The following is a 22,269-nucleotide window of genomic DNA, read 5'->3' on the forward strand; positions in this document are numbered from 1 at the left end:
TTCTCAAAGTTTCCAGCAAAAGCCTCAGGCTTGCATCTCCCTGGGCCAGTTTGGGTCACATGCCTGGTTCTGAGCCAGCCAGCCACTAGGGAGCACATAGGTATGTGTGTGTGAGTCTGTCTGGGAAAGAACGCGGAGTTAGTACCAACCTGAGCCAGCTCCATTCCTTTCCAGGGAAGACAGGATGGAAAGGAGAGCTCCCAATTCTGGGCCAAGTATACCGAAAGCAGTCATTTTGCTGTTTGCTTTATTTTTCCTTTTCTGAGGGATTATGTTTCAATCTGAATTTTTTGTTTTTGTTTTCCATCAGGCTGTTCATGCATGAGGCAACATAGACCCTGAGCCGCTGGCTTCCTTCCTACCAGATAATGGCCCTTCCCAGTTGCTAGTACAAACATTAAGTTTTTTTAGGGCTGTTCAAACCTGTGACACTCCATGCACAGCCACATGACCTGAAGTGCATTTCTCCTTCTTGTAATTGAACATAATCTTCGCTGGTATGCTTAGAGCCTCTGCCACTATTTGCAAATATGTGCAGCACCAGGGGCTTGAAACCATGGCGAGTACTGCTGTGGGGACTCCATTGTCATGTGCGTGGACGTGTGTGAGTGCAGCACTGAGCTAAGGTCACCAGAGGTTGTACTTCCGTGAACAAGGGGAATGCTGCTTCCCAGCCTGCATTGCTGCTGGGTTTTTTCCAGTGAATATACTTAGCCCAAGGCCTATTGCTTGTGGTTTGGAAAGGCAGGATCTTTCTCTGTTTTGTTTGTTTTCTGGGGTAGCTGGATCTGAAATTTCCTCTATGCAGCTCAGGCTTTATCCTCAAATTCCATTTTATGTTTCAGTGAAAATTAAAAAAAAAAAAAGAAAGAAAAAGGATACTGTGAACAAGAGCATTGCACGCTGTTCTTTCTGTCGGACTCTGATCCCCCCCGAAGCCTGTATCCTGCTGCCTGTAGAAAGTTATGGACGTGATTATACATGGTTGTCTATAAACCTAAGGACGTCAAGATGCAGGTTTCTTGTCAAATGGAGACCATCCTGACAGCCAGCCTCACTCAGGAGTCTGTCAGTGAGATGTGGGTGAATACCGGGTTTCCTGTTTACCTTTCCTCCTGAGCCTCTCGCAGTGGCTCCGGGTCATTCCAGGAGACCCAAGCTTAATCAGTTAGGTTTACTCCTGAGAAGCAGGACTGCAGAGGAGTGGCTGACGTGGAAAGTAAATACGAGAATGAGGAGGATGGAATGTAAAAGATCCAGAGGCAGAGGAAAATGTCTGGGTGGCATACTATATCACAGGCACGTCCCTCAGAGGCGTCTTCCATGGAGAGGAGTCTGGTTTCCCCGAGCCCTGGGGATGGAGGGGGCCCCACAGCTGGATCTCTTTATGGGATTAAAGAGCTCTGCATGTAATAACCAGAGCATCCTGTAAAGAAGGGAGCAGGGATCCAGCATGTCCTGGAAAGTGGCGTCCGTGCAGTTGATCAGGGTTATACACAGATATGAAGAAGAGAACCAGAAAGAGTCTTCAGGATTTCTGGCAGAAAATGGAGTGTCTTACAGCACGGGTGGTGCTGACTTCCTTCTTCCTTCCTGTGGTTATAGCACTTTGGAAGGGAGGGATTCTGATTTCTGAACTGGGATAACCAGAATGATGGATACGGAGCACAGAACAGAGACTGGGAAGATTGTGTTTGTTCAGAGAAGTCGACCGGGAGATTCTAACTGTTTTGTTGATTTTGTTTTACTTACTGATTTTTATTAGCCTAGGAAATCTCCAGCAGTTCAAAAATTAAGAGTTCATAAAAGTATATGCAGCAAAAAGTCTCCTTCCATGCTCGCCCCTCAGGCCCACAGACAGGAACCACCCTGACCAGTTTGTGTCCTCCCAGAGTTATCCCTGGACAAGCAAACTTATGTGGACAGATATATATGCACATATGCACACACATTCCTTCCCTCATTTTTGTGCAAATGCACACTATTCTAGACCTTCTAATGTAGCATGCTGGGAGTTTATTCACACCAAGTGCATTAAAAAGACTTATATGATAGAAATACCTATTATTTCATTATCTGACCGTACTTTAATTTAGCCTGTCCTCTTTTGATGGACATGTAAGTGGTTTCCAAGTGTTTGCTACTTCCAATAATTCTGCTGTGAATGATCTTGCACACGTGGGGATACTGAAGTGGGATCAATGGGCCAAATGGTACATGCAGTTGAAATTCTGACCGATATTTCCACTTTGTCTCGTGGAACGTAGAGGTTATGTTCCCATCAGTGATGTGTAAGAGTGCCGGGCCAGTATTAAGCAGAGCATGAAGGAGGGAGAGAAAGAACTAAGTAATATCATGAACAAGTTTAACAGGTAGGAGGGAGTGGGAAAGACATGGTTATGGGAGGTGCCCCGTGGTTCACATAGAAAAGAACCGTAAAGAAGAACTTTGATGGTTAGTGAATCAGGAGTCATAAAGCCAGCTGAGATTTCAACACAGAGTGGCATTTAGAGCCTCATAAATGTCACCTGGACTTCGTGATAGGGGACCCAAGAATGAGACACAGCTACAAAAGGGTCTGCCCTATGGGGGAGAAACAGATCTGCTAAGAGGGGAGGTGGGCCAGCCCTGGAGAGAACGAAGTACAAAAGAAAGTTGAAATGAGGATGGACATACTGGAAAATAACACGTGGGTTGGGAGAATAAGAGGGGAATGTCCCTGAAACATTGGGATGCACCACATAGTCACCCCAAGCAGAGGAAGAAAATTGATGCACTCCTGTTCAGATCCCCAGAAAGATGGAAGCAGACAAGGGGCTTAAATGGAAGGGCGCAGCAGTTTGGATGGTTCCTAAAAATCTCCTCCAGCTTAACACCTAAGTATTTGAGAGGTTGGCTCTTGGTTCCCCACCCCCCTATTTGTTTCTACCCAGAGGACAGAGAAAGAAACTGGGAAACTGCCGCTCTGGCTGTAATGTTGAGACTAGTTTAGGAGGGAAAAGTGACAGGTACCTTGAGAGAGAGCGGCTGTTCTGTGAGTCCATGACAGGGAGGGAGGGAAAGCCAGGCATGGCCAAGACTTTCATAAATCATACCTTGGAAAGTTCGGAAATAACATAGAAGGTGACTCAAGAATATTGAACTAAAAAATAATGTAACTCTGTGCAATCTCACAAATACTACTGATAAAAAGGAGAAACTTGGAAGTACCCTGAGAGAAACTTGTTTTCAAAGGGGCTCGTATAAAAGATAGAAAAGACAGGGATGCCTGGGTGGCTCAGTCGGTTAAGCGTCCAACTTTAGCTCAGGTCATGATCTCGTGGTTCGTGAGTTCGAGCCCTGCGTTGGGCTTTATGCTGACCGCTCCGAGCCTGGAGCCTGCTTCGGATTCTGTGTCTCTCTCTCTCTCTACCCCTTGCCGGCTCTTGATCTCTCTCTCTCTCTCTCTCTCAAAAATAAATAAACATTAAAAAATAATAAAAAATATAAGAGAGGACTGAACAAAGTGCACCTGCACAAGCAACAGCAGCAGGGGCAAACCCCAAACAAAAGGCAATGCTGAGGACAGGAGAGAGACTTTTTGTTAAAGTTATGTTCTCCATAAGAAGATCAAAGAAAGAATGGGTTCTGTTCTGATGCCTCAGGCACAAAGAACTTAGGACAGTGGTCCCCAAACTGCTTGCTATAAGTGAATTTTAAGGTATCAGGGAAATCAGGTAAGTTGCTAGCAAACTAGAAGTGAACCATTTTTTTTTCCCCAGATGGCAAAGAAAGTTAGATGGGTTCCATAAAATTTAGTTTGTTGAGGCTGGGGCCAACCCTATGATGGTTTGTGGGAGGCCAGAAGATCAAGTAGGGATTGTGTTAAGAGTGAGTTACATTGGGGTGCCTGGGTGGCTTAGTTAAGCGTCCAACTCTTGATTTTGGCCCATAGTTTCTGAGTTCAAGCCCCACATCGGGTTCTGTGCTCTCTCAGTGCAGAGTCTGCTTTGGACCTTTGTTTCCCTCTCCCTCTGCCCCTCTCTTGCTTGCAGGCTCTCACTCTCTCAAAAATTAAAAACAAAAAAAATATAGTGAGTTACATCAGCTTGACCTCCTGTGTCTGGCTGGGAACGCATTGGTGGAATAGACCTGGTAAATGTATACTTCTGTGAGGCATTGCACAAACCCTGCTTGGGGAGTCTTGTGGATGAGCTGGAGGAGTATAGGATGGATGCTAAGATAGGCATATTGGTACCCCCATGATAATAGCATCTATAGACCATGTCTAAGAAGGTTTATTGTAGAGGGTGAGAGTCCTCTGCCTTTACTCCTCCTACCAATTGAGCATTTTATTTTTATTTTTTTTAATGTTTATTTATTTTTGAGACAGAGACAGAGTGTGAGTAGGGAACGGTTAGTGAGAGACGGAGACAGAATCCGAAGCAGGCTCCAGGCTCTGAGCTGTCAGCACAGAGCCCGACATGGGGCTGGAACCCATGAACTGTGAGATCATGACCTGAGCCGAAGTCGGACCCTAAACTGACTGAGCCACCTAGGTGCCCCTAATTGAGCATTTTTAATGTGTAACGTGGATGCTGATCTAGAAAATCATAAAGCAGTGAAGACATGAAGCCAAAGAAAAGTCAACTCGACCAGCCGGCATCGGGATCCATAAAAACCTACACAGACTTGAGCAATAGCTAGGTTGTCAGAAAAGGGGTAAAAGAGGTAAGAACCTGATTGGTGGAAAATCGCTAAAGGTAGGGAAGGAAACACTTCAAGAGGGAGGCAAGCAGTTTGAGGACGGGAGCACGCCTGTGATTTAACCAGGAAGAGGGCCCTGGGGCCGTGAGGAAGAGCCCTGTCCCTCATCAGTCTTGGGGACAGAGCTGGTCTGCCTGGAGGCCACTGGTGCAGGGGGAGGGGAGGGAATGAATGCGATGATGAAATCAGGCAGCAAGTTTGGACTCCTCATTTGAGAGGTTTAACAATTGAGGGAAGCTTCTATAAGAGAGACAAGCAGGTCTGAAAACCAGCAAGGCCAGTGGACTTAGGGACTAAAGGTTCTGGGAAAGAGTGGCCAATAAGGTGAGCACGCCAGAAGAGTGCGGAGCCGCTGGGCTTTTGTTGTTAGCCATCAATGTCACGTGGGCCTTAACTAGGTCACCACTGGGTGTTTTCTGTTCTCCCAGTTTGGTTCATTTCTTACGTATCAAACACCTGGTAAAGGAGCAGCAGTGGGGGAAGTGAACTCACATTTGTCGGATGCCTCCCGTGTGCCAGGCCCCGTGCCAGGTGCTTCACCTAAGGCTCACCTGGGTAACCCCTCGAGGTAACCTGATGAGATAGACCCTCATTCTACAAAAGTGAAAGGCAGTCTGTAGCTGCCTGCACGCTTCGACAGCATCATGCCTATGCCCGTCATGGCTTAGTCGCCCATAACAGGCTGACCTCCCTCTCTGGGGACGTAAATGCCGATCTTTTACCTTGGGGGATTGCTTTTAGCTCTATCCTTGATTAACTGGCCATCCTTCCTTCCGGCCCGGGGCTCTTGGTCAGAGGATTAGATAATTTTTCTGTTAATTGCCCCCATGCTCATGAATTCCCAGCTAAATCTTCCCCTTGCCTTAGTATTGCTTTTATCCATACCTACCTTTCCTCCTCTCATGCCTACACATTCTAAATCTGTACCCCCTTTTGTTTCACTGCTACATCTTTTGAGAGGGCCACCTTACCTACTTTACAAAGATCAAGACCATTGGAAAGATCTCTGTTAACTTGTTGTTGCTCATCTAGGGTCTACCTGAACCCCCCATATGTGCTTTGTGCTTAGCTAACCCTATCCCCAACCCCCATCCCCTGCTGGGGCCTCCAATTCCAGCTCCTTTCCTCCCTCTTAATTCTTGCCACCCAGCAGGTATGCTAAGTAGTTAAAGTACCAAAAGACTCTGAGACTTCTCAGATGAAAAAGCACGAACGAACTGAATGTGGACCGTCTTTGTTTAGCACCTTCCAACGGTGGCAAATTCACAACAGGAGATAGAGCTGGACTGTGATGCCTAGTAGCTCAGGCCAGTCAGGCATGAATCCTCTACCCTTGTCAGGCAAGTGTGCTAAGCCAGCAGGGGGTTTGGAACCCAGTGGCACACAGAACAAAGGCCACGTCAGAGCCCAGTGTCTCCACTAGGACTGCAGTTGAGAACACAGACGGCAGGTATGGCCTCAGCCCATTGGTAAGTGGCCCATCAGGGTGCAGGGACCAGTAACAATGAAGCTGGGTAGAGATCTGAGGTCCAGGGCACTTAGGCCCAGAAAGGCCACCCTGACCTCTCAGCCCAATCCTCCCATCTTGGTAGGAAAATGCTATAAGACAGATGACCCTGGAGGAAGACAGCCTGGGCTGTCTGGGCCAATTCAGGTGAGCTAGCTCAAAGGGTGAGTGGCTGGGAGGCCCCAGGCCTGCTGACAACGGCGAGGACTGCCCTGCCGCTCTGAGTCCAAATGGCATCACCAGACAGGAGGGCGGGCACCTTCGTCCAGCATCCTTTCAGCCCCGAGCTGCCGCTCAGACCCCGTTTCCCTTCTACACTGGAGAAGGGGATGTACAAAACAAGATATGAGATGGGAGTTTTTCTTCTTAGACCCCGCTGTCACTACTGGGGATGGGCAATTTCTTCCCAGCGTGCCTGGGCAGTCCCCACAGTGCCGGTGGCTGACCCCAGTACCAGATGCCGGTGTTTAGAATATCAGTAAAGGTGGGCAGGGAGGCCTGACAGGTTCATTGGCTGCCACCCTGTCCACCCAGGTCTCTGTTCCACTCTGTTGTGATTTTTCCTTAAGTCCGCATCCCTGCCCCATGGGCTGCTCATAGTTTCCCTCAGCCTTTCCGGTTTCTGGCTGCCACAAGCGGCACTGTCGTGAGCCGCGTTACCCAGGCGTGTGGCGCTCTCTTCTCCATTCCCACCTGCAGGCAAGGGGTCCGGAGGTGCCTGCTTGACATCACCTAGCCTCGTGCCGCCCCTTCCTCTTGACCCACACAGAACTAGCCACTCACTACTCCCTGGAAGCCCCATGGTTTTCAGGATGGTGGCACTCACAGACTGTCATGGTTACGTGTGTGCCTCTACATGGTGACTAAATGTCTAGGGAGTAGAAAAGGGAGATCCCAGCAGACCTGTGGGTGACAGGGGTTCAGAACTGAGTAGGCATGAATTCCAGGGGCTGCAGCTTTTCAAAGTGGACATATAAGGGCCAAGATGTTCTCTAGGCTACAGAGGAAGTCTGGTTTGGAATGGGAAGTGAAGGAGTAAGGTCTGGTATGGGCGTGAGGGAGAGTTTAGAGTTGGGGACGTACCAGTGTGTGCGAGCGTGGTATATGCCACACGTCACCGCGTGGGTGTCGGTGTGTTTGGGGGGCGGGAGAGGGGCAGCTATACCCGGGCGTGTGTAAGAGGGGTCGTGTCTGTGCGCCTGTCTCTGTTGCTGCCGCTGGGCCGGGTGCCTCGTTGGTGTGCAAGGATGCCCCCCCATCGCACCCCCACTGCGTGGCACAGAGGAGCTGCGGGGGGTTTGCTCAGACTGCAGGACCACCCCGTAGAGGGGGCGGGTTCAGGAAAAATACCAGGTCTTTTGGTTCCCGTGAAGAAAGTGGGCGGTCACCTCTGGGTCGCCCCCTGCAGCTCGCCCCCTGCATGCTTCCTTCTCTCTGGGCCGCTCTCCTGGGGAGCTTTGTGTCTGAGAGCTGACTGACCCTGAGTGCTCTTTTCTCCTCTCTCTTCCTTCCTGCAGTCGGTTCTGAATGTGATCAGTGAGCTGCAGGAGCAGATGTGTAGGCTGCAGCTGGACATCCACAGGCAGATTCAAGAGCGCCTCTTACTCAGTAGGGGCCGCCCTGAGGAGGTGGCGGCTGGTGACAGCGCAGCCGAGCCCTCGCCCTGCGGCCAGGACTGTGCCTGTTGGGAGGGGTCACCTGTAGGAACCACACTTAAGTATATCAGAGCATGCGTGTGGGGGCATTTCACTGGTGGAGGGGCTGGGCTTTCTCCTAACCACAAGCGAGTGCAGTGGCTTAACACGGCTCTATTGTTACTTCCGGGCAGAGCTTGGGACTGGTGCACTCCCCTCAGGGTCTGAGCTGAGCTCTGCGACCCTCAGAGAGCAGGGTCTGAGCGGGTGAGGCCAACCCTTGGCCAGGTGGTGGCACTGGCCTTCCTCAGGGCTGGGAATGAGGTGTGTCAGGTGCCCTGAGGGACGGGCATTCATGCAAAAGGAAGCCTCAGGATTCCCCTTCCCAGGTGTGACTCAGGCGCTGATTCTCCTCCTGGGCTGGGAGATTAAATGAAGTTTTATCTCGTGTGATTTTTATTTTCTTTTTTAAAGAAAAAATAGCATCATGAGAGAATCCTTTCAAGTTTATTTTTAAGGAAGTTAATCCCTAGTGAGAAAATAGAACACCAGTTTCCTTTTGCTATGACAGTTAGGTCATCATTTGAATTTCTAGGAAAAATTCTCCACCTAATCGCATTAGAGGGATTTCATGACCTCTGGACCCTATGGGGTATACCTGACCGGTGTTCTGGACTTGTCCCCTCATCCTGGTGGGACCGGGGCCTGCGTGACCTGACTGGACCTGGTGATGGCAGTTGCACAGAGAGGAGTCTGTGCCTCTGAGACCTACTGTCGAAGAGGACTTGGAAGCCTGAAGGAAGGTCAAGGTCATAGTAGCTGTGAGCATTACAGAGGGTCCGCCTCAGCTCTGTGGGAAATTATCACAACCCATACTCAACCGTGGAACATGCTGAAGCTCTACCCAGAATCAGACATTAGAGGGGGAGCTTGGGGGCAGGTGGGGGTTGAGGTGGGGAGATTTCCTCCTACATTAAATGACAAGGGGGAGAAATGAGAGCCCAGAGGTAAATGTGGATTTGAATAGAGAAGTCCTGGGAGTGCCCCATGTTGAGTGGGTCAACCCAGAAAGACGTCTAAAAGAGGCTAACGTTTGTACCAGTGTTTATAGCCGATGATGGGCACCACAGACAACCTTGAAAGAGGAGGATGTGCCAAAGGTCATCAGAGCCTGGCCGTCATCATGCTCTGTGTCTCCATGGTGGCAGCCTCTCAGGCAGGGCCAGAAACATTCTCAGAAAACCATCCTGGGTCGGCTGGAAGTCCCACCAGGCCTTAAAATCTAATGCTGCAGGTCATGGGTACAATGACCTTAGCTTCGAAGACATTTTTGAAAAGAGGCATCAATAAATGTTTACCTTGGCTGTAAGGAAATCTTAGTGGATTACCCTACAAAGTTCAAGTGTAAGCAGTGGAACTTTCTGGCAGACTATCTCAGAACACAAAGAGCTCCAGGTCAGTTAAACGATGAACTGAGTTTCCGTGTTCGTTCATTGGGAAATAATACATACCTACCATGTGCCAGTGGTGAGCAAAGCATGCTCGGAGTTAACCAAACCCCTCCTGGAGTTCACACAGGAGGAGAACCAGCCATTAGCGATCAGACCAGTAGGTATGTAATTGCAAATGACGTAGGAGAGATACAGGGTGCCACACCAGAAAGGATATACTCTGCCACACCCGAATATGGTGTAGAGGTTGGGATAGCTTTGCTGAGGAGGACTGAGGAAGGATCGGTGGGAATTCACCTGGCAGACCGCTCCAGACAAGAGGGAGCGGTGTGTGTAAAGGCCCAAGTAGACGAGGAACTAAAAAGTATCCAGTTTGGTTGGTGCATCACTGGGGGGAGAGAGTAATCTAAGAGGCAGGCAGGGCACCGGGTCAGGCCATGCAGTGCTGGTGAGAGCATATGAGTTTTGAGGAGCAGAGGAGCGCCAGGATCAGATTTGTCCTTTAATTGTGTTGTTCCCCTGGATGCCGCAGGGGACAGTGGCTTTAAGAAGGGCAAGACGACAGATGAGCGACCCCTGGAGAGACTGCCCGGCCTGTTGACATGAACTGCTAGATCAGAGTAGTGGTGGTTGAGTTGGAGAGAAAGGAGAGGTCCACTTCCTTGGAGATAGACTTAACAAGGCTTGGGGATAGATTGCATCTGTCGGGGCGAGGGAGATGCCAAGGATGGGCCCCAGGTTTCTGGCACAGGGAGGTAGGTGGATGGAGCTGCCATTTAGTGAGGATGGAATGTCTAAAAGGGGGAATTAAGTGTTCCACTTGGGCCATGACAGTCGTGAGATGCCTGCCTAGAGGTGTTAGGTCGGGAGTCTGTGGGGATCTGGAGTTCAGAAGTCTGGAAGTGATCACATACACATTAATTTTTCTGATAGGAGCCAGTTGGCAGGACCAATTATCCACTAAAGGAAACTTGGTTTGGGACAAGGGTGCTCAGTGGTGTCGTCTTTGCTGAAAGAGTAGTTTAGGGAGCAAGGTCCCTGTAGTTGGAAGAAACAAACCTGACTTCCAACTCACCCCGGGCAAGCTGGTCAACCATCCCTTCCTCACTCAGCAACTTTCAGTGGCTCCCTACTGCCAAAGAATGGCCTCAGAGCTCTTTGTATTTTCATCCAAAGCCTTTCTGGTAGGGCTGCACCTTACTTTCTGGCCTTACCTCCCACTCATGCCACCTGTCCTCTGCCCTAGCCCAACAGACTGTCTCCCTTTGTGCCTCCTGCATCCACCCTCCGCCGGTCTGCCTTCTCCCTCCCTCCTTTCTTCAAGCCGACCCCCGCCCCAGAGCACTCTGCATTTGGCATTTGTTATCTTAGTGTTTTCTGTCCTGCTGGCTGCCCCTTCCTCTCTGGAGCCTTCCAGGATCACACACCCCTCTTGGGGTTCCTTGCCCCACGCCCCAGCACAAAGAGGTGCGCCCACCTAGCCTGCTTCCTGCTACTTTGTCTGTAAGAAGCTGCTTCATTTTTGTATCTCTGTTTCTCTGGCTCCCAAGTCCTATTTGTCCTGCACCTCCACATTTGTGCATGATTTGGGCACACCCCACAGAGGACATGGATGTCAGAAAGGGGCAGGCAGAACTAGTTCTAAAGAAAAAAAAAAAAAAAACAAAGTTTTCTCTTCGTATGCCTGGAAGCCCTGGCTTCTGTTTTCGAATGGCCCACAGCTTTTCCTGAAACAGGACCATGTTTAAGGATTTGAGCTGCAGTGTTGAACATGACACGGGATCTCTTGCCCATGGCATCCCCTGCATGAGCCTAACCAGGGTTATCCAGGGAACATCATGCTCTGTAACCATCAGAACTTTGTTTTTGTCCTTTATCCTTCTAGGAGTTACTGCAAGAGCTCAGGCACCTCAAAATCAAGGTAGAAGAGTTGGAGAATGAACGGAATCAGTATGAGTGGAAGCTGAAGGCCACTAAGGTAAAAGGCAGTTCTTATATTTACGGAGAGGTGCTGAGGCCCGGTGGGGAGGGTCTGCGTTCAAGCTCGGGATCTGAGCTGGAGAAGTGCAGATTGACCCTACTGTGTGCACACGCAATAGTGCACAGATTGTGCAAGTAGATAGCTTTGATCTGGGAAGGCTCTTCTCCTAGGGAAAGCCCCCTGAGATCATGCACTGCTGGAATAGCTGAGCTCCTTCGTCTTGCTGTGTCCTGTGGCACCCCTAGGGTGACATGGGACCAGTAAGGGGCTGTGAGCAAGTGAGAAGTCTTAAGGCAGATGAACGTCGATGTTACCTCGGCTGCATCACTTTAAATTTAGCGGTCCCTTTTAATAACTAGTTGGTTTAAATAGGCATGCTATATTTTAGCATTGAATGCACTCCACTACTTTGTTGTTTTAACTAAACCATGTTTCTATGGAACTGGGGAGCTCAGCAGCCTGGGCTGGGGAAGGAATAGCCCTGGAGGAACATTCTTGCCTGCGGGAGGGAGCCTGGTCCAGGCAGCCCCCTGAAAGCACACCTGCTATTTCACTAAGGCCTCTGTAGCGCCACCCAGAGGTGTTAACTAGGTTTTCATTTTTATTTCTTACTAGGGTTTTAAAAAGTACTTAAGAGTTTTCCTAATTTCTGGTTATACTTTTATTTTTTTTCTGTAAGTTAACTTTTAATGATTATGAAAACAATACTCATCACAGAGAATCTTTAAACCATAAAAAAATGGATAAAAGTCACCCTTATACCACCTAGGAGCTACCACTATTAATATTTCCTTCTAGGAATTTCTCTTTGGGGGGAATCTTGCTCGCTCTTTCTCCAATTTCTAGTGTTGATAATTTATATGCAATTTATGTCATGCTCTTAAAACTCTGAACATGATATTAATATCTGTATAATTGCTTGTATAAAATGATTTTCTTAACTGTTTACCAACGAGGAAGCCGAGGCACAGAGCAGTTCAGTAACTTTCCCGAGATCTTACCAAGTCAGCACCAACCTAGGCAATCCCAGCACATTTGTCTCCAGCCCTGTTTTTATCTAAGTGCACCCTTGTGTGTACTGTGCTGTACCTGTTCCAGCAGCAGTGATTTTCTCAAATAGCTCAGAGCCTTCTGTCACAGAATTCCACTCAGGCGAGTCCTGTCTTGGGGAAGCCTTTGAAGTTGTACAACCATGTATTATAAAACCAAACAACTCTTTTTAGGTCACCTGAGCTCTTTGCCTTGGCATAGAGACCTTTGAGATACTACAGGTTACTCAGTAACTATTGGGTAAGGGGCACCTCCTATGTGCCAGAATGCATCAAGCTCTTTGCCCACATTTTCTCATTTGATCCGTAAAAATAACCTAGTGAGGTCTGTTGATTTATTATCCCCATTTCAGTGGCTAGAAAACCAAAGCCCAAGGTGGCCAAGGTGAGGTCCAGACCTGGATCTGTGTCATTCCAAAATCCATGCTCTCTTTCTTATAAAATCCTGATTCCCTGCAAGTAAAAGCCTGTACTATTCTTGAAAGTTCTTTAGTCTTCTGCATAAAGCTTGTCAGCCCCTGAAGGCAACTCATCTTCCAGGGCAGCAATCAGGGGTGATCCCTGGATTTAACGAAGCTGAGTACTTACGGGGAGCTGGAGCACCCATCTGCCTGGCACCAGCCCGCACACCTTTGCCTCAGACCTCTGGCCACACAGCTCCAGCCTCTGTGGCCATGGCAGTGGCATCCTTTGCCCTCGTGGTCAGGTAGAGGGCTTGTAGCCTGTTGTAGACTTCCCAGCTATGGGCACAGGTACTATGCTAAGCACAGCAGAGCACCTGTCATTTCTGTCCTATCCTCTGGAAATTGACACCTGGCAGCTGGGACTCAGCCACTTAGTTTATTTATTTTTTTAATTTTTTAAAATTATTTTTATGTTTTATTTTTTGAGAGAAAGAGACAGTACATGATCAGGGGACAGGTAGAGAGAGAGGGAGACACAGAATCCGAAGCAGACTCCAGACTCTGAGCTGTCAGCACAGAGCTCCACACGGGGCTCAAACTCACAAACCCGTGAGATTATGACCTGAGCCGAAGTTGGCGCTCAACAGACTGAGCCACCCAGGCGCCCCTAGTCTATAGCGTTTTAAATAGATGATCTCACCCAGAGGCAGGCTTCAGAGACAAGGGACCTCATTGTGCTGGGCTCTGCCTCACCCATATCACTGAGATCCACTGTGGGTCCTGGAGACCAGCATCAGGCATGCAGATTCCTAACAGAGACCAGCTCTCACTTGGTCCACAAAGAAAGGGAAAAATGGTCGTGGAAGGTCCAAGAAAGGTTAGGAGAAGATCTTCTAAGAATAGTACGGTCCTTGTAGAAATAAGAGGCATTTGGACTGAAAGGCTCAAGGCTAAGGTATTCAGAAGCCACCGAGGCTGTTAGTTGTAGGCCCGCAGGCACCGAGGTCCTGAGTGAGCTAGGGGACAGTGCTGCGTGGCTGTAGGTCTCAGCTAGCAGCTTGACACCGCTGGGCTTGCTCTCTGGCCTCTCTGGGTAGATGCCACAGAGCAGAGGGGCAGGGCTCCATAGGGCACTTCAGAAGAAGGAGAGCCTGCCCCTTGCTGCCTCTTTTTTTCTTTACATGGCCCTCTCTTTTCCCATTTGAGGGATGTTAGGGAAGCTTCTTTCAGAACCCCTAAGGTGGGCTCAGGGAGCCCTCGGCCCATAATAGTAGCCTTCATCTGTGCTGTTGATTCAGAAGCTGGCTCCCGAGCAGGTGGGGTTTGCGTCCTGGTCACTAAGTGGCCCTGTGACTTGGGCATCGCATCCTGCACTCTTCCTGGTGTCTCCCCGGTAGCGACACACAGTGATGTTGCTTCCTCCCATGGGCTCCTGTGAGGATTGAGTGAGGTTGCACGTAAGAAATCAGTGAGCACTGGGGTCAGAGGCAGAGTGGACGCTCAGTGTGCCTGAAACTGAACGCAAGGCCTGTTGGCAGAGGAGCCACCAAGAGTCTCAGTGCTCATTTTCGGTCACTTGAAACTATTCGAAGGTTAGCTCTGGCATCCCATTCTATGACCTTGAGGAAAGAAGGGGGGATGTGATTGGGCTACCACATGGGAAGGGATGGCCAGAGTACAGGCCTTTGCTGTATGTTGGCTGGCTCCTGAGTTGGTCCTCACCCCCTTTCTTTGTCTGGTTTGATGCTCAGAGAACTACCTGGTTACCCTTAGGAAAGGAATAAGACGAGAGAAGCAAGAGTAGCAGCATTTATTGAGCCCTTACTGTGTAGCAAGCATTAGGCTAAGTTGTCCGTGACCATCATCTTATTTAATCCTCCCCACAGCCCTTTGAGGTCAATGCTGTTTTCCCCATTTTAGAGATGAAGCAAGACTCAGAAGTTAACTCAGAAAGGTTAACTTGCCTAAGATCCTTCAACTAGGAAATGAGGGAATCCAAGTTTGTTTGGCTCCAAAGCCAGTGTGGCCCCTGGGATGGGACCTACACGGTTCTGATCTTCTCACGAGCGTGGGAAGGTGCGGACGGTCACACCTACTGTTACATGTGAGATTTAACCTGCGGTGCCTAGTAGAGGTGTGTGAAGCACCCAGCACAACTGCCCGTGCATGTCTACGTATGAATGTATGTATCACATCTGTGGCTGTACTTACATACTTTATTTGCAAAAGTGTATCTGCTCAGCACATCTGAACGCTTGTATAGAGGTACATATGGGTGAGCGTGCATAGGTGCTCATATGGAGGCTGGGCAGAGGCCGTGGCTGTGCATGAAGAGAGTACATGAGGGAGGTACTCTTGGCTCACTCTTTGTCTACCTACCAGTAGTGATTTGATTTCCACTATGTTTCCTGTATGGGTGTGGATAAATGAAAGATGCATGCACTCGTTGCAATGATGTACATCTGTGCCGTTGCATGAATCCCCTGAGAGAAGGAAGACCGCATCCGCAAAGAGAATGTGCATCAGCAGCTCTCCCATTGCACACAGCCCCAGCGCCTCGGGCCTCAGGGGCGACTGGGCCTCAGAGGGCAGGGGAGGTAAGAGCCTGGTCAGGTAGAAGGATGCAGGTGACCAGCGGGAGCTGAGGGCAGGACCGGATTGGCCAGGGAGAATGAGTTCAGTCTGCAGAGCCCCATGTGGTGGGGACGGCGGTAAGCACCTCTAACTGCTCACCTCTGGTGCCTCTGCTCCTGACTTCCCAGCATGTTCTGGGACCCACTCGTCCCGGGCTATGAATGACTTGAGGTACTTCATCACAGTCTGGTAGTCCCTCTGAGCTGGTGGGGATCCTCTGTTGCTCTTTCAGGCTGAGGTAGCCCAGCTGCAAGAGCAGGTGGCCCTGAAGGATGCAGAAATTGAGCGCCTGCACAGCCAGCTCTCCCGGACTGCAGCCCTGCACAGCGACCACGCAGAAAAAGGTAACTGGCTTGACTGGGAGAGAGTTGCCCCTGGGCCCTCTGGGCATGTGTGTCTATGGATGATTATGTGTGTGCCTGTGTGAGTAGGCTTACTGATGTGCACATATGTCCTGTGTATGCAAACACATCCAAGTGAACAGATGCATGCATGAGTGTGCGTGAAAGGGCCTAGAAAGCACAGTTCTACTGTGGAACCATTGCCACGAGCCCCTCCCCTGTCCAGAAGACTCCACCCTGAAGGCTTCCCTCACATGTAGTCTGATCATTAAGCTCTGGAGCTTTTCTTTGCACTTGACTGGAACGACTTGTCTTTGTGTCATTCCTACAGGGGAGGCTTTATTTAGCAATCCGTTCACTCCTTGAATGGATACCTGCTTGATACTCATACAAGGCCCCGAGGATACAGAAACAAATTCACTAGTTCTCATCTTTAGATCTCAACTTAAATGTTACCTCTCAGAAAGGCCTTTTCTGGCTATCCTACTTCAACCAGATGCCCCCAGTCCTATTTTTCTCTAGCTCAGCATTCTTTTTGTTTCCCTCATAGCACTTAAAACTCATCAGGGTTGCATTTGGGGAGGTCTCTGGGTAGATTGTTGTCCTCACTGTGGGGCAAGAACTGTGTCTGTCCTATTTGAGACCATATCCACAGAACTTCACACAGCATTCAGCCATGGTAGGCTCCTAAGAAATACTGGGTAAGTGAAAGGATGGTGAATGGTCCCTCATCAGTTCCAAGTCTGCTGATTCAAAAGAGGATGAATCCTCAAATACTCTTATTAACACATATTTAATATTTAAGGCTATCCACCTTGTATTCAAAATGATCACATACCTTCCTCTTCCCATGAGGCTGCAGAATGATGCCGGAGGAGGTCCTGTAGCCCTATGGATTGGCCTTACTACCGGGTCCCCTCTCAGCCTCAGCACTGCTTAGCTTGGGTCCCTGGCTGGGGTGGGAAGCTATGCGGCATGAGACGGTGGCTTAAGCTGGAGAAGAAAATTAGTGACCAATATGTTCATGCCTCCCCTAGTCTTTCTCAGTGTCTTCTTAAGCCTTTGAGTGTGTCACCTACCTGCCATGGCTCAAGGTGGATGCTGGGGCCCCCTAACATATCCCAGACTCTCTGTGATGCTTAATCTGGACAGAGTGCTTTCTGTGCCTTGATCCTAGGCCAGGTAGCCTTCCCCCTCCACACTATGTTTCTCTGGAGTCCAGGCCTTCTGATCCATCATCCGGTAACTCTTGGAGCCGGTCCTTTGGTCATTTGCTGCTCAGGTTGGGTCCTGCCCAAAGCACTGAGGTTTGCCACTCTTCATATGAAGCTTACCACCCTCATCCCACAGACGGGGCTGTGGGGTTGCTCTTCAGCTGCCAAGAGCCTAAGATAGTGAACGGGCAGTCTGTATTGTCCTCTGAAAATGAATCCCTATGACTATTTACACAAGTCTACTCTTCCTATTCTTGTTGCAAATGGGATGCCTATATTTTGGTTCCCTTGTCTCCTGGACTTTTCTCATATAGACACCCCCTCTTCCTTTTGTAATAATCAGTTTAGGAATGGGGATAGGTCCTTGTTTTGAATATTCCACTATGTGCCACTCCCTAGACCTAAATATGTAGCAGACTGACCTCCAGCTCCCTTAGGCATTGGCCTTTGACCTCGTCCTTCAGACCAGTTTGGGAAGAAATCAAGAGCCCCTATTAGGTCCAGAGTGAGAGCAGGCCTTAGGTTGCCCACAACAGACTGACACAAGTGCCTGGGCCCATAGAGATATTCTGTGGGTTTCTGAAATAAGATAGTTTTCCTTAACTGTAGAATTTGTTTTAATATATTTATAGATGTGTCTAAATATTCTTTAGTCAATTCTGACTATAGCGTTTTAAATTAAGCCAAGTACCCAGCTCTTTTACATAATCATTCTTTTCTTCATTCAGCTGTAGACTTTTTTTTTTCTTTCTTATTTTAAATTCTCCTTTGCTACAATCCATGGGACTGTATTATTTTTCTCTAAAACTAGCTAGCAGCCCAGGTACATGCCCACTCAAGTAATAATGTCTGTATTCTTCTGAGATGTTGGTTTTGAAAGGTTTTTGGGTTCTTTTGTGTCAACTTCGAGTAAATGGAATTTGTATTTTCCCCACTAATTTCTACAAAGAGAACATGAGAGATTAGGTTTTCCCATTCATTTAGTAATCCAACAAATATTTAATGAGAATGACTACACCAGACACCGTCATGGGCTCTTAAAGAAGTAAAGGAGCCCACATGCAATTTATTCACAAGGGAAGTCTTAGCAGCTTAGCACGTGGGGATGGCTGTCTGTGTGTAAATAATTCTCCCTACACCTAAATTCTTTCAGACCAAGAAATTCAACGTCTGAAAATGGGGATGGAAACTTTGCTTGTTGCCAATGAAGATAAGGTAAGATGGTCCATCAAGGCAGCCCTATTCTTCCTCTGCTAACAGGCTGTTTCGTCCCTACTGGTCTCTGATATTCTGGGCAGGGTCATGCCCATCAGGCCAGTGACCCAGGGATGTGTCAGAAGAATGGCTTCTGCCTTTTGGAGACTGAGCCTCAGCCGTTTGTTTTGGCTTTGATGCCTGGGGACTTTGCCTAAGTGAAATCTCCCAAATGCAGAATAAAGTCATGCCTGTTCGTGCTGGTGCAGGGGGAAGAAAAAAATACCCCTGTGGTTACTGCCAAATGCCATAACTGCTGCTTAGACTCTTGGCAAAACTTGAGAGCAGTCCACCAATCTCCTATGTACACAATCTGGTGACAGACCCGTCACGGAGACACTAGGCAGCACGTGATGTGTTTACCCCACCGCCTTCCATTCTTCACATCTGATTGCCTGTGTAATCCTAGAGTAGCCACCTCTGTAATTATAGAGCACTTACCTGGGATGGCCATCACCTCTTAGGATCACAACCCTGCATTTTACAGATAAAGAAACTGACCTTCAAAGTGCTTGAGTAGTTTTGTCCAAGGTTCATTAACAGTAGGTAGTGGAGCCAGGGTTCCCACCCAGGTCTGTCTAATGCCCAAATCTGCGTGGCCTCCCAAGTCCCCAGGCCTTTGCTGAAAGAACTGATCTCCTCTGGTAATTTCACCTCGGGCTCCTAAGGAACAGGTTGAGGGTATTGGGGATAAATAGGATGGCTTTATTTTAATCTTTCTTTGTATGTAGCTCCAGAGGACAGCATTCGATCCAGGAGACAGATTCCAAAAGCTACCTCAGGAGGGTAGGGAGATAGTGCGTTTCCTGCCTCTGAAATGTTTAAGCCCCTCGAAGGCTGTGTCTGGAAGGGATTGTTTTACGGCTAGGGATTGGATTCCTAGCCTTTGGGTAGAGGCAAGAATGTTTGCAGCTGCCTAGGGGGCAGACCACTGGGAACCCAGTCTCTGTGGGAAGGAGGCTGGACACTGAACTTCCCGTCGAAGTGTCCCTTAGTTTCCACATAGCATCTCTTCTCAGTGTGCCCAGAATGTAGTCTGGGCCCCCAAATGAAATCCTCCGTGGGGCCAGTGGTGGTGTTTACATATAGTCTGCTCTCCCACCGTGACAGGACCGTCGGATAGAGGAGCTCACAGGGCTGTTAAACCAGTATCGGAGGGTGAAGGAGATCGTGATGGCAACTCAAGGTGAGGGAAAGGAGGATTCTGCTGTTTTCTCCCAAAGGTATTCCATCTATTGTGTTAAATCCAGGGGCATTTCGCTAGAAGGTTCTTAACCTTCATTTGGAGAAGATCCTCTGCTGGATAATGGAGCTGGTTAGACTGTCCTGGACAGTGGGAAACTGGCAGCTATTGGTTTCTAGAAACTATGTCTAATGATAGCCCAGAGCTCCTGTGGACTAAGCATATTATCAAGAAAATAGAGCCTTTAACATGAGCCCTTAGGAATCCCCATCCTTGGGGATCTCCTGTGTGTTTTTCCAGGATACCTTTTAGAGGCAGTGAATGCAGTCAAACCTGGACCAAAAACCAGTTCGATACCCTCATTGGGGATTAGAGCTTGTCCACCTCCTGACAGCTCCCCCAGCAGATTTCCAGGATACTTTGGGGGCCTTCTTTGAGTCTCTGGGTACCTGGGTTCCTGTAGGAAGTCACAGGGCAGGGAGGACTATCTGTGTTTCATATTTGCTGCGCAGGCTGAACGTACCATGCGGGCAGCGTTAGTGTTCGTGTGAGCACAGTGGGGCCTGGGCCAGGCTGCCCGCCTTACCATTCATGTCATTGACCCGGGCTCCTGTCACAGATCCCTGGAAAGCAGCTGCTTCACAGGAGAGGGCCGCCTTGAGGGTGTTCAGGGACCTCATTCTGGTTGAGCTTCCGCTGGCCCTGCACATGTATCACAGCCCTATTTTCCCTCCTCCTTTGGTATTTGGGGTCGAGTCAGAGCATCATGACCCATGGCCAAGGAATGAGAAGGTTAGGGAGGAATAGTAAGGGCTGCCTTCTCTCTGTTCCTCCCATGAGCTTTGACCTTGAGATGACCCTCATGACAGCCCTTTCTCAGATTCCCCGAAGAATCTTACGAATTACACCTGTAATGTCCCTTTATATATGTCTTAGTTTTTCTTGATGAAGAAGCACTGTTAGAAATCTGTGGTGTAGTCACAGGTTTCAGATGAATCCCACAAGAATGACCCCTCCTTCTGCGTTAATGCTTCTAGGGCCTGCAGACAGAACTCTCTCAATCAATGAAGAAGAACTCGAGGGAAGTTTCCGAAAGTGGAACAGTGCAAACAAAGGCCCTGACGAATTACTTAAGCCAGAGGTGCTGTGTTTCCATCCGTGATGTGGGGTTTCAGCAGGCCCTAGGAGCTTGCGCTGAGCTTGGGGGAGGACCAAATCAGGTACCTGTCAGGTAGAAATCTTGACAGGTGAGAAATTAAATGGATGGAGTGGCCCCCAAGGCCTGGGGGAAAGCATCGAGGGTGGAGAGGGGCCTAGGCACAGGCCTGTGTTCTAAAAGCTCCCCCAGCAGATTTCCAGGGCACATTGGGAGCCTTCTTTGAGTCTTTGGGTACATGGGCTCCTGTAGGAGGTCACAGGGCAGGGAGGGCTGTCTGTCGTATTTGCAGCACAGGCTGAATGCAACATGCAGACAGCGTTAGTATTTGTATGAGCACTCAAGGGGTGGCATAGTGGATACTGGACTTTTCAAGGGTAGGACTTTTCTTTTCAATCCAGTTCCTTGTTTCTTTTGGTCCTTCCTCTCTGGGATGTAAGCAGAGACCATAGGTGGTTTCATTTTATTTCTCCCTGTTTCTCCAGTGTCCGTAATAATGTCTGACGCCTAGGAGAATGCAAATATTTGTCGAGTGAAAGTGTCTTGCTCGTTGAGGGGAATAAACACACCTATTGCTGTGATACGTTCCTATTCCGCAGCCCTCCCCTCCAGCCTCTGTAACCAGCATACAGATTTCTTTCCCTTTTGCTTGTTTAAAGTCTGGTCCTCTTATACAAACCTCTCTGCATTTAGACGAGATACAAATAAGCAAAGAAACTCATAGATCCAGATCTCGAGTGGAGAAGGGGCTTTGGCCCAGGATGTAAAAGTTTCGTGAAACTCTAGAATGGCCACACCGAAAAGGGTCTCAGAGTTCTAGCTCAACCCTTTTAATTAAGGGAGGAGCAAAGTGTCATCGAGTGACCCAGTTATTAAGTCAGACAAACATCCCAACATGAGCTTATAATGAGCTTATTCCAGATTGCTGACAGTAATAAAATAGCAGTGATTGACACTCAAGTACCTCAGTGGGGTCCCTGTAATGAGCTCTGTACATAGGGCTCACCTCGTTTCTCCTCATGACACCCCACTGGGATTCTTATTTTATTATGGTGAAGCTGAGGCTCAGAGAGGGTCAATAATCTGCTTTAGGTCACACAGCGGGTAGATGGCAGAACCTGGAATTGGATCCACATCTATCTGGCCAAAAAGCTCAGGCTTTTAACAGCCCTATAGAATGCCAGGGTTCTCCCTATAGTAGACCAAAAAAGTACTTCCTGGGCCCTAGAGAAAGGCCATCTTTACACTTAGTACAGTACTGAAGACATCAGACTGTGTTGTCCTTAGACACCGCCATTAGCTCATGTTTGGTCCACCCGCAATGCTCTTCCCTTTTTGCCTTCTCACTAAGCCCATTCTTGTTTCTCAGGTGTTCTCCCCTCTGAAACCCTCTTCTGTGGTATCCCCTCCCTCCCCTCTACCCCCATATTGCAGTGTAGGTATCAGGACCTTAAGGACATGCACACTGATCTTTATCCTAATGGCCTGTCTGATGAGGGGAGCGCTTCCCCCACACCCCATGGGGCCTGGCCGGCAGTAGATGTTGCTCATAACAATTGTAGTGCTTCTCACTGCAAGCGACAGAAATCGACTCTGGCTAGCCTACACCACAGAGGCACGTTTTTGAAAGGGTGTGTGGTGGCTCCTTGAATGAAAGGAAAAGCTGAAGAACCGAGCTCAGAAAGGGCAGGAACAGCAGGATCCCCAGGGGTTCA

The 22,269-nt window shown here is 48.8% G+C and overlaps 1 protein-coding gene across 7 annotated transcripts in view; it reads left to right on the forward strand.

Moving 5' to 3' along the window:
* Window positions 1-22,269, forward strand: part of PPFIBP2 (PPFIA binding protein 2) — a 148,927-nt gene that overhangs the window by 97,615 nt on the left and 29,043 nt on the right. For all 7 annotated transcript variants that reach the window (XM_047071289.1, XM_047071290.1, XM_047071286.1 and 4 more), the window contains 5 exons: window positions 11,224-11,316; window positions 15,639-15,750; window positions 18,115-18,176; window positions 19,326-19,401; window positions 20,436-20,539. In XM_047071289.1, the coding sequence (XP_046927245.1) occupies window positions 11,224-11,316; window positions 15,639-15,750; window positions 18,115-18,176; window positions 19,326-19,401; window positions 20,436-20,539 (447 nt within the window). The remainder of the gene's footprint in view (window positions 1-11,223; window positions 11,317-15,638; window positions 15,751-18,114; window positions 18,177-19,325; window positions 19,402-20,435; window positions 20,540-22,269) is intronic.

This window comes from Lynx rufus, unplaced genomic scaffold, assembly GCF_022079265.1.
Source record: "Lynx rufus isolate CCGP_SWC_20201006 ecotype Redwood Valley unplaced genomic scaffold, mLynRuf1.p SCAF_9, whole genome shotgun sequence".
NCBI lineage: Eukaryota > Metazoa > Chordata > Mammalia > Carnivora > Felidae > Lynx > Lynx rufus.